The 13,023-nt window shown below is 36.8% G+C and overlaps 1 protein-coding gene across 1 annotated transcript; it reads right to left on the bottom strand.

Moving 5' to 3' along the window:
• Window positions 1-6,433: 6,433 nt before the first annotated feature.
• LOC138338460 (uncharacterized) lies at window positions 6,434-6,982 on the bottom strand. Its single transcript, XM_069289423.1, has one exon. The coding sequence runs from the start codon at window positions 6,980-6,982 to the stop codon at window positions 6,434-6,436; it is 549 nt and encodes a 182-aa protein (XP_069145524.1).
• Between the last annotated feature and the right edge of the window lie 6,041 nt (window positions 6,983-13,023).

Genomic DNA, 13,023 nt, shown 5'->3' with positions numbered 1-13,023 from the left:
AAGCATCCTCAGATTCAGCACCCTTGAAGACAGGAGGTTTCAATTTCAATAACTTACTGAAAAGTTCATGCTGATCATTTGTCATTATAGGCCCAGTAGTCATACGTGGAAACGTGCCTATGTCCAATGAGGCATCCATACGAAGAGACATTGTGGCTGCGTGTTGTACCTTTGAGACCAGAGGTGTTGGTGCAGAAAACACTGGAGGGGCCTGACCCTGATCAGACAACCCACTAAGATAAGCGAGAACCTGATTGATCATCTCTGGGTTAGGTTGGGGTGGCAATTCCTCATTTTGCACTTGTTCATTCTCACCTTCCTCACCCTCTCTAACCACTTCCTCAGTCGGTGGAGGAGTCACCGCCCTAGTATCAGATGGGCTAGGTGCTCGTCCTCTTCCTCTAGAGGACGTCCTCCCATGACCTCTACCACGGCTTCTTGCCACTACTCTTCCTCGAGCTACATCCCCAGTGGCTGGCTCGGACGCTTCTTGTCTTGCCGATGTTGGTGTTGGCGCAGTTGTTGCTCTAGTTCTAACCATCTGCAAAATAAAGTGAAGATGGTCAGATACCAATTTGTACCACCTAGATACCAATTGGACCCAAGTAATAGCACGAAAGAAAGAAATAAAGAATGGAATTTTCCTAAAGTCTTATAGCCTCTCAAAGAAAAGTAAAGGCGTCCCCCTACCGTTCCATAAGACTCTACTAGACTCGTTCTTGTGTGAAGAGACCAACGAACCTAATGCTTTGATACCAAGTTTGTCACGACCAAAACCGGGCCGCGACTGGCACCCACACTTACCCTCATATGTGAGCGAACCAACTAATCTACACCTTAACATTTCAATGTATTATCAACATAAAGTAATGCGGAAGACTTAAACTCATTAATAAAAATCAATAACTATTATTATCCCCAAAATCTGGAAGTCATCCTCACAAGAACATCTACTTCAAATTACTAAATCTAAGAGTTTCTAAGAAGCTAAAAATACATAAAAGCTAGTCCATGCCGGAACTTCAAGGCATCAAAACATGAAGAGGAAAATACAGTCCAAGCTAGAAGCATTAGCTCACCCTGATATCCGGAGTAATGAAGACTGGCTAGAGTTACTGCGGAGTCGAAGATGACGGCACGTTTGCTGCAGTCCACAAATAAACAAGAATAAAACATAAAAGTAGGGGTCAGTACAAAACACGGGTACTGAGTAGATATCATCGGCCAACTCAAAATAGAAATCAATATATACCAAGTAATATCAAAAAATCAACTATGATACTCAACGTGTAGCAACAGCAAGTACTATATCATTAACAATTACCGTCAAGTTCGCACGTGAGGACTCAAGGCTCAATACCATACTCATTTGGGAATTTATGTTCATTATATTGAGTATATTAACATCTTTCAAGATTCATTATCTTTATTCCTCTTGTGTCGGTACGTGACACTCCGCTCCCTCATATTCATTAATCCTCTTGTGTCGGTACGTGACACTCCGATCCCCTACTACTATGTGTCGAAACGTGACACTCCGATCTCCTAAATCTACGTGTCAGTTCGTGACACCCGATCCCCTAAATCTACGTGTCGGTTCGTGACACCCGATCCCCTAAATCTACGTGTCGATTCGTGACACACGATCCCCTAAATCTACGTGTCGGTTCATGACACCCGATCCCCTAAATCTACCTGTCGATTCGTGACACTCGATCCCCTAAATCTACGTGTCGGTTCGTGACACCCGATCCCCTAAATCTACGTGTCGGTTCGTGACACCCGATCCCCTAATCTCATTCTATCAATTCGTCAAGCCTTCTCCCTTACCAAGGCATCATCAATCTCATTACTTTAGTTCATCAAGCCTTCTCCCTTACCAAGGCATCATCATTAACAAGAGATTAGGTGTTTATCAAGATTTGGGATTCAATAGCTTCATCATGCTTAATATATTCACAATTATATAATTACGTTCATGCAAGCATACACCTAAGAACATAGCAGGGTTTACAATACTATCAATATATATCATTCGCTATTAAGAGTTTACTACGAATAGCATGAAAAGCATAACGTACCTCCACCGAAGATTCGTGATCAAGCAAGCGATTTCCCAAGCTTTGTGTTTTTCCTCTCGTTCGATCCTCTCTCCATCGTTTCTCTTTCCTTCTCTTTGTTCATTCTATTTTCTTTATTCAAACCCTCTTTTTTTTACCCTAATTAGTATATAATAAAGAATAAAAGATGGCAATAATAATCCACTAATTAACTTAAGGTTACCTCTTTTAACCCCCAAGTAATTAGAATTATTAACATTAACCCACTAACTTTATAATTAAAGTACGAATAGTCAAAAACGTCACTTAAAACGTATAAAGAAATCCGACCCAGACTGGGATTGCGCAACCTGCGACGGCCCGTCGTGCCTGCAACGGTCTGTCCTGCTGGTCGTCGCAAGGTCCAAAGAGTGGATTTCCGCTGAAGGCTCTGTGATGGTCTGTCACACCTGTGACGGTCCGTTCTGCCATTTTGTTACGAAGTTCAGAGAGTCGATTTTCAGTACCCAAATTTCAGATTTTCTAAGTGTTTCTAAACGAGACCCTGCGTCGGTCCGTCGTGCCCATGACGGTCCGTCGTGGGTTCCGTCGTGTCAGCCTGTTTTTCCAGAAATAATATATGCTGCTCAAAACGACTAAACAGGTCATTACATGCTTTCACATATGTATTTAGTTAATAATTAAATGAAATACCAGTACACTTCATACATAAAGTTTTTTTTTTAATTTTCCACAAATTTTACTAGATGAATATGATGAATTAAAGATAAGGCTTGTCTACGACTTTTGAGAGGTCAACGACGCCGGTTGCGATCCAAATTCAACAATCTGGATCATGACACATATCCAGCAGGTTTAGGATAGCCGGAAGAAGAGGAGAGTCCATGAGGACAAGATAACTAACCCTTTTGACCAAACAGGTTCCAGCAGAGGTTGTGGAAGGATCACTTTTGGAGTTCGTGATCAGCGCAGATTTAAGAAGGGGTATCAGAGTGCAGGGAACTCTAACTATCAAATGAGTGCAGCACCTACAGGAGGCAGGCCCATGAAAAAGAAGGCCAATAAAGGTGATGTGCAGCATCCTAGAAAGGAATGTGTCAAGTGTGGTCGTATTCACAGTGGAGAGTGAAGACTAGGCACAAATGCCTGCTTCGGTTGCGGAAAAAGAGGACAGATTGTTACGAACTGCCTAAAGAATAAGGGTCAGGCTGAAGGTAATGCTCAGCCTAGGCCGAATCCGCAGAATGCAGTTGTAGCCAAGCCTGCTAAGAGGAACATATTCTAGGCCTTTAAGGGGAGGGAAGAGCAGGAGAAGTCTGCTAATAAGGTCACAGGTATGCTGCAAGTTTTCTCAACCTCTGTTTATGCTTTACATGATTCAAGGTCTATATTTTCTTTTGTGACTCCCTTTCTTGATCTTACTTGTGAAACACTAGCTGAGGTTTTGCATGATCCTATTGTAGTTATTAATTCCATAGAAGAATATGTGAGAGCTGACAGGGTTCATGAAGATTGCCCAACAGTAGTATGTGGTAAGACTATGTGTGCAAACCTTGTTAAGTTATCCATTATTGACTTCGATATTATACTTGGTATGGACTGGCTTCATAAATGTTATGGCTTCATGGATTGTTGTAGTAGGGTTATGAGAATCTTTTACCCTAGTGAATTAGAGTTGATTTGGGAGGTGTACAATTCGATTCTATCAAGTCCCTTGATTTCAAATCTAAAAGCTAATAAAATGATGTCAAAGGGATTGCTATACCATCTTGTGAGTATTAATGATCAAGATCATGACATTTCTTAAATAAACTCTATGCCTATAGTGAATAAGTTCCAAGAAATTTTCCTCGATGATTTGCTTGGAGTCCCTCCCCCTCTAGAGTTTGATTTGGATATCGACCTATATCCCGATACAAAATAGATTTCAATTTGTCTCTACGGAGAATCCAGCTGAACTTAAATAGTTGAAGCTGCAGTTAAAAGATCTCACTGATAAGGGCTTTATCTGTCCTAGAATATCCCCTTAGTGTGCTCCAGTGCTGTTTGTGAATAAAAAATGATGGAACCCTTAGGATGTGTATCTATTTTCGGCTACTCAACAAAGTCACTATAAAGGATATGTATCCTCTTCCTTGAATAGATGACTTATTCGATCAACTCCAAGGGTCTAGCTTATTTTTTACTATTGATCTTCGTTCCGGGTATCATAAGCTTAGGGTTAGGGATGAAGATATCCTAATGACAGCCTTTTGTACTCGTTGTGGTCATTATAAGTTCTTAGTTATGTCATTTGGTCTCACAAATGTATCAGCTTAATTTCTGGACCTCATGAACTAATTCGTCTGTGAATACCTTGATTCTTTCCTCATATTATTCAATGATAACAACCTCATCTATTCTAAGAACAAGGAAGAGCACGAACAATATTTGAGACTAACCTTGCATGTTCTTAGACAATATTTTTTGTATTCCAAATTTAACATGTGTAAATTTTGGCTTAGATAAGTTATCATCCTGGGTAATGTTGTGTCCGATGTGGGTGTGTAGGTTGACCAAGGAAGACTGAGGCTGTAAAGAATTGGCCAAGATATCTAACCCCCACCGATATCCGTAGCTTTCGGGGATCGGCTAGTTACTACCACCAGTTCGTGGAAGGTTTTTCTTCCATTGCTTCCCCCTTAACAGCTTTGACTATAAAAAAACTAAGTTCTACTGGGAGGAGACTTGTGAGAAGAGTTTCCATTACTCAAGGACAGACTCACTTCAGCCTCAGTGCTTACTTTACCTAAATGTGGTGAGAATTAAACTGTTTATTGTGATGCATCTTGGTTTTGTTTGGGTTATGTTCTCATGCACGGTGGTAAGCTTATAGCCTATGCGTCCCGACAACATAAGGTTCATGAGAATAATTATCCCACTCATGCCATAGAGTTGGACGTTGTAGTGTTTGCATTGATGTATAGGAGGCATTAGTTGTACAGAGTGCACGTGGATGTGTTCACAGATCACAAGAGTCTCCAGTACGTGTTCACACATAAAGAGTTGAATTTACGTCAGCGGAGATAGTTGGAGTTTTTTAAGGACTATGCCATTAGTGTCCACTACCATCCAGGGAAGGCAAATATTGTAGCTGATGCTTTGAGCGGTTGACCAAGGGGAGTACAGCCCACGTTAATGATGGGAAGAAGGAGTTGGTTCGTGATGTACACAAACTGGCAAGACTAGGTGTCTGGTTTATGTCTTCTACTAGTGAGGGTGTTTTGATTCATCCCTTGTCTTAATAATCCTTGGCAGCTGAAGTTAAGAAGGGTTAGCATCTTGATCCATAGTCTGAAATGCCATTTTTATTGTATCCTCAAATCTCGTCCTATATTGGTGATTTCCCAATCTCAAGTCAATTTTATTAAAGTAGTTTGCCCTTTGGAGTTGATCAAATAAGTCATCAATCCGATTGAGAGGATACTTGTACTTAATAGTGACTTTATTGAGTTGGCGATTATCAATGCACATTCTAAGGGACGGATCCTTCTTCATCACAAATAATATCGGAGCACCCCAAAGAGAAATATTAAGTCTAATGAACCCTTTATATTGTAAGATTTTGAGATTCAATTCTTTCAATTTTTCTGGAGCAATTTGATAAGGAGGAATTGACATGGGTTTGGTATCAAGTAGCAAGTCTATTGAAATCAATTTCCCATTACGGGAGGAATTCCAGGAAGATTATTATGAAAGACCTCTGAATATTCCCTCACTACGGGGACTGACTAATTGGGAGGAACTTCGTAGTCTAAATCTTTGACTCTCACAATGTGGTATAAAAACTTTTTAGAGATCATTTTACAAGCTTTTAGAAAAGATATTGTACGTTCTGTAGGAATAGAATCCCCCCTTCAACTCTAAGACGGGTTCAATTAGAAAATTGAACTTGACAATTCTTGTTCTACAATGAATTGAAGAAAAAAAATCACGCAACCAATCCATCCCCAAAAATGACATCAAAATTGACCATATAAAGTTCTACCAATTCATCATGAGTAACTCTATTGGGAAACATTATATGAAAATTTCTATATACCCTTTTTTCAACCACCAACTCACCCATCGGGGTGAACACGATAAAATGTTTTTTTAGACTATCGGGAAAAAATATCAAACATAATATTCTTCAAGGGAGTAACAAAAGATAGTGTAGCACCTGGGTCAAGTAAAGCATACACATCAATAGAGAAGACTAGTGACATACCGATCACCACATCAGGAGAACTTTCTTGTTCACCCCTATAGTAAAGAGCTTAAATGTAATTTTTCTTTAGTGGATGAACATTAGAACCAATATCTTTAGCTTTCCCCCTACCTTTGTCTTACACCTACACATTAGGTAATTCCCTAACCTTGTTGCCACTCTTGCAACACCAAAAGCAATTGTCTATTAGGACAAGCAAATTACCATAATGGTTCTCGCCACACTTTTTACAAGTTGTCTTCTTGCTTGGTGGACTAGTGCCTCTTCCCTTTGCAGACGCAGGGTTAGGAACCCTATCATCATGAGCTTTTGGGAACTTGGAAGGTAGCTGATTGGAGAAAATCTTTTTGAACCTTGGTTTGTCTTGGATTTGAAGCCTACCCTCTTTGTAACCATCATCATATGACCTTGCTATATTAGCATCTCTACATTTCTTCTTAACCCTTGACCTCTCCACTTGTTGAGCATGAACCATAAGACAAGAAATATTCATATTATAATGTAGTATAGCCAAATCAAATTCTTCTTTCAAGTCATCAGAAAATACCATCACAAAGCGACTCATATCATCCCTCGGGTCAGAAAACAAGGAATTCAACAACTTAGTAAATTTCAAATAGTAGTCAAGCCCACTCATAACTCCTTGATGAAGGTTGTTGAATTCTTCCGTCATATCTTCCCTCGTTTCACTTATAAAATACGTATCAAGAAAATCCTACTTGAAAATCTCCAATGTCACCAGACCATAACTTAATGGTGTATCGTCTTTTAATTGGATGTACAATGTTTGGGCCACGTCCTTGTGTTTGAAGGTGTCCGACTCAGACATTTTACTAATAGTAAAGCCCATAGCATAGAGGATTTTGTAGACTTCATAAATTAGCTCTTGGGGTCTTCCTATACCTTAGACCCATTGAATGTAAGGGGGATTCATCATTGTGAAATTCCTCATGCGGGAGGCCATGGTACTAACATGTTGGTTTTCTCGGAGTACCACCTCCCAATTAGCTATAGTTGTCATGTCTTGATCATTAATAATTATGGCTTGTACTTGAGTAGTAATGGCTTGAGGTTCCCATTATGTTTCCATACGACAAGGCTAGAGGATTCACCGGAGCTTGATCATCATTAACCAATTCTTCAAAAGGAGGATCTTGATTTCCACTGGGAGGAACTCCAACATTAGAAATCTCTTCAACAAGTCTTCGTGCGGCTGACCTTTGAGAAATTCATACCTATAACTACAATACAAGGTGTAAGTTTAAGAACACGTGAATTATACTACTAAAGCACAACTATGGATTTCCAAGAAAATGAGAATTTCCTAAGGATCATATATCTTCTCACTCATAAGTGTGGCGTGCTTCACAAATATTAAATAGAACCTACATAGATGTGGCATAATGAGACATCAATCCTAAATATATTGAACCTCGTGCTCTGATCCCAAGTTCCTCATAATTAGAGAGCATCCCCTAGACATAACCGGTGTCGTCGTCCTCAAAGAGGATTAAGACTAGCCTCTTAGAATTAATCATTACATTTTGTAGGTTAAATTGGAAGAAAATTTATAACTTTTCATCTGCACTACTTCATGAGACTTTCATAGACCTCTCACTTACACATAATATATAATATATCAAGTATACATAGACCTAATGTATAGAAATCAATACATACGCTTCTAGTTTTATTTCACATGCATAATATAGTAATATAGACTCATAAGCATGTCTGGGATACATATCATATTAAATCATATAAAAAGAGTTCAATATTGGGTAGAGCCCATACTTTGTTACAATAGAAGCCACATATAGGCTTATACAATGTCAACAAAGAAAGAGAATGAAATAGATTATCTTTAATATTAAACAATATCCAATAGAAAGATAGTCGCATCGTTCTCGGAAAGTGAGGACCTACCAAACTAGGAGAATAGTATTCCAACCTTTCTTCAATGGCCCTCTAAAAGATTCATGGCCACAACATACATTTTTAGTAAACATAGAAACATGGGTTAGTACATAACTTGTAATAAGTATAGGTATATGCACCTAAAACATTTGAAACATGCTTGAAAAAGGGACATTTACTTTAGAAGACATGCCAAGTCATTTGAAAGCCTTCAATACATATTCAAGAACCCATACAAGATAATAACGACATATTCATTAATAAAAGATCATATCTATCACAACACAAACGTTATCAAGTATTATCAAGAAAACAAATGTAATATCATACTAGAACCATAGCAAAAACAACTCAAACAACATGTTATTGTAACAAAGAATGTATAAGAGTTCATGATATTACTCCATATACAAGACTCTTACGCATAACCCCACATCATGTCTACAAGTGAAATGACCAATTAAATCTCCATAGCTTTACTCAACCAAGTAAACCAAATAAGGGATCATAAGCAATGTCTGTTATTACATAATATAACATTAAAAGTAGTTATAATCATATTTATCAGTATAGAACATTAGTATGTTCATTCATGGAACAAACATCAAAAAGTATCATCAACATTTACAATCAACATATACATATGAATAACTTTACAAGACCATAAGAATATAAGAACAATTTCTAAGACTTCTCTCAATGCTAAATAGAGCAATGTATAGGTAGAGTCCCATACCCTTACCTAAAGTAAGTCAAACCCCTTAATTCATCATAGTTAGCTTCATGTTATTACTTCATTTTACTTTTGGGAACATCTTTCCTTAACCGACATAAACTACATATCTAATGTGGAATCTTGTATCATAAATGGCTACACTCAAAGACGATGGACTATTTGCGAAGGTAGTACCAAAACATAAACATAGCATTCTAAGTGAATCCACTAGCTACTATTCGTATGGGGACAACATAGTCTATAACTAGGAGATATTACTTGGGACCCTCTGTATGCCTTTGGCATTATAATCTCTAATCTAATGAGTACAATACTAAACCTACCTTCCCTATGTGGGAGGGGACACTCCTCACTACTAGTTCACTCAGTGCTAAGCTAGAGTCCTTTCTTTGAAATTTCTTTCTTTAACAATCATAACTTAATTTAGGTCATAGGAAATTATCTCCTTGTATAGTCATAGCCACTAGATAAATAGGAATTACATGAGAACATCCTTTCAATACAACCCTCATATGCGAGATTAGCACATTAATGTCATTCTATCATAGAAAGAAACTTAGGTACTTCATCACCAACCTTATATCAGTAAATCATAAGCATAATCTCACAATCACATAATCAATTCATTTCAATTGAATCATAATACCACACCTACTTAATCTTATTACAAAACGTACTTAAATTTAACCTCATCACCAAGTACAATCCATCCCAATTAAAGTAAAGGTTTAGGATAACAAGGATTTAACTACTATCCTTCAAAATACATCATCGTTGTATTACCATCAACCGACCAATTTCATTCAATAATAAGTGTACTCACATCATTGAATAGTAATTAATATAATAACTAAGTCAATTACATATTCACTATCTCAATTAACTTCAATTCATAACCTAGGGTTAGGGGAAATAGGTTCCATCATTAATTTTCAAGAAATAGATTCTTTCCCAATAATACATTACCCTAGGAAGCCCATAGATCAATTAAAATAGATAAATTAAAAATAATAATCAATAAATTGATCAATATCAATCAATTCATAAGCAAGATCCATGATATAGGGAGATTGGGGAAAGGGACATGATATATATAATATTGAATCAATTAAACAACAATATGCACTTAATTAGTCAAAGGCAATAAAAATTTGTAATCAATTTGAAGTTTAGAATAAAACCCATTAGAATAGGGCAACCTTTGAAAATGGGTGATATAGAAATCAACTTTCAAGGAGCCCGTTTCAAAAGATTTAAAAGAGAGCTTTCCAAACCTAATTTTTTATCTTAGACTATAAATGTGGCTCTTGAATGAAAACGTTTTGAATGATTTAAAATGATGTTTCTAAGTTTAGTTCATTATTTAAATTCTAAAACTTTAATTAAATCATGTTAAAGATTTTTATCAAAATGTCGCTTAAGAAATGGTTCAAATGAGCATGAATTGTTAGTGTTTGAGCTTTGGTATGTGAGGACTGATATTGTTGTTTAGCTACTGCTATAAGGGCTATATTATGATGAAATTTTGAGTAAAATTTTATAGGTGATGAAATCTTGGATTAAAGTGTAAGTTGGCTATGTTGTTTAACTTTAATTATGAAATGCTCTTGAGTAGTATGGTACACCTTCTTGGTGGTGGTGATAACTTGAATTGTATGAATGTTTAGTTACTTGTGTATTTTGAATGAGGCCATGAAGGCATATTATGTGGATAAATATGGAAAGAAAGTTATTCTTGTTTATACGTTTTTATGAATATTGTTATGAAAAGTGTGCTAAGATATATGTCTAAATGTCCTATATGATTATGTGAAGAATGTTAAAGTGTGTGATGTGATAAAAGAAGGTTTAAGCATATGTAGAATAAACTGTAAATGAAATGATGCTTATGCTCAAGGTGTCCTCACATGTACACACACACTCACTCACACATGAACTAATCAATGAATATAAGTTTTGTAATAAGGGGTATTTTGAGGTGGACACTCTTCGTGAGTTTAGATGAAGTGCTTAGTAGCAAAACCCACTACATCCCAAGAGCTTTCTTAGATAGGTCAAAGGATTAATGTCATTTGTAAGTTGAGATGTGTTTTCACTAGTTATCCTTAAGCAATAGTTTATAATGTTTAGAATCCATGAGGGTTAAGCCTAGAACCGAGAGGAAATGAAAAAGTGGTGGTTACACTTCGTGAGTTGAGATGTTGTACTCCAATGTAACTCTTTAAATTAGTACTCCTCGTTAGTAGAGAATGAGTTACTTAGTAGAAATCTCCTTATCCCTTAACTACGCGCCTTCATAGATGTAGCTATTGTGAAAGATATGTAAAAGATAAGAGAATGACCTTACTCTAGGCAAGTGAGGATCCCTCATCCAATAGAGGTTAAAGTTGGGATTCCATGTCTAGCTCTTATGGTTATGTTGGTTAAGAGAACTCCCAAAAAATTAATGAAAATGCTAAGTCTCCTAAAAGAGAGTACTACTCAGGGGTTGGTAGTTGAATAGGAAGCTATTTATCCACTGCACTAGGTAGGCATTACAAAAGGGGAATTTTGGTGAGACTTAGGTGAATTGAATGAAATAGGTCTCAAAAAAGAATGTACTACTTAGGGTATGTAGTTAAATGAAACGCTCTATATACATTGCACTAAGTAGACCTTTCGAAAGGGGAGTCTTGGTGACAAGCCTTCTAAAAGAGTGCACTACTTAAGGTAGGTGGTGGTATGGGACACTATCTACTTGCACTAAGTAGTCATTTTAAAAGGGCACTGTTGATGGGTTGTTTCAGTGTTCTTTAATGATTTGTCATTGAGTGGGGGCTTGTTCTCCCGAGGTGACTACGCCGAAAAGAGGAAGTCTTGAAGATAGCTTTGGTGTGTATTGAAGGAGGCATATGTGCACTTTCTTCATGTCTTACCTTTGCGTGTCATAGGATAATCCTAAGATAGGGAAACTGCTACCGAAATGAGTTAATTTCCTCTTTTCGGGACCATAGAAGTTCCTACTTTATAATAGGATTAGTTCACTGTAATGTCCAAAAAGAGTTCTTCGTAATATCTGAAGCCTTATTGTAAAATGGTCCTTTTTGGATAAAATTATGGATATCCTTATATTAGTGTTAAATGATTATTATTATGTTGTTATATTTCTATATTCATGAATATTTCACTTAATTTTCATGAAAATTTCTTTATACTAAAATCTCCCTTTTTTCATGTTTTTGCTTATGCCATTCTTAGTACATTATTTGTTCTAACCCCATACTTTTCTATAATCTATAAGTATATGTTTTGGAATGAAGATTGAGGTATAGAAGGCAAATCTTGGGAAAGTTCGTCTCACGACAAACTGTGTCGTCATATATCAAAGGGCATAATTCGTATCTTCATAATTTTTTTTGTATGAATACTTATGATGTATCTCTTTCAAATTTAAAGGGGTCGTGTCCCTAAGTTAATTATGTCGTGTCTTTAAGTTTGGATTGTGATGATGAGATTTTCTTAGTATTTATAAAAGATTCCTTTTTATATTTAATGTCGTGAAATTTTTTTATTCCGCAATACTTTTCATGTCTTATGTAACGAACGATAGTTGAAGAGGTTGTAAAAGACCCAAAAGTATCAACTACACCCAATCATGACCCAAGGGTTCTCCCCAACTTCTAGGGGGTACTTTAAGGTCATGACACAAATGCATATAAAACATTGAAATCATGCTTAAAGGGACTTTTTTACAAAACTTTCAACAGCCTTTATTCACAACCAAGAACACATATTAGTCAATAAACATAAATTAACCAATACAAGACCATATACAATACAAGACAACCATCATCAAACAAAGTCAAGTCAACATGTGTAATATCATATTATATCACATAAGCAATGGAATTCCTACTTAATGTCTGTAAGATCCCAAAAATGACTTAGCTTAACTACAATATAAAATGTTGGTCATGATGGCACAAGGTCCTATGATTTCAAAAATATGGTATTGAGGTAGTGTCTAATAGTTTAGGTGCATTGTATGTGAAACGTCAAGGGACGACTAAGACGTTCGCCGA

Source organism: Solanum lycopersicum, chromosome 9 (assembly GCF_036512215.1).
Source record: "Solanum lycopersicum chromosome 9, SLM_r2.1".
NCBI lineage: Eukaryota > Viridiplantae > Streptophyta > Magnoliopsida > Solanales > Solanaceae > Solanum > Solanum lycopersicum.
Note: the sequence above shows the minus strand (reverse complement) of the source record. Positions and strands in the feature narration are given on the sequence as shown.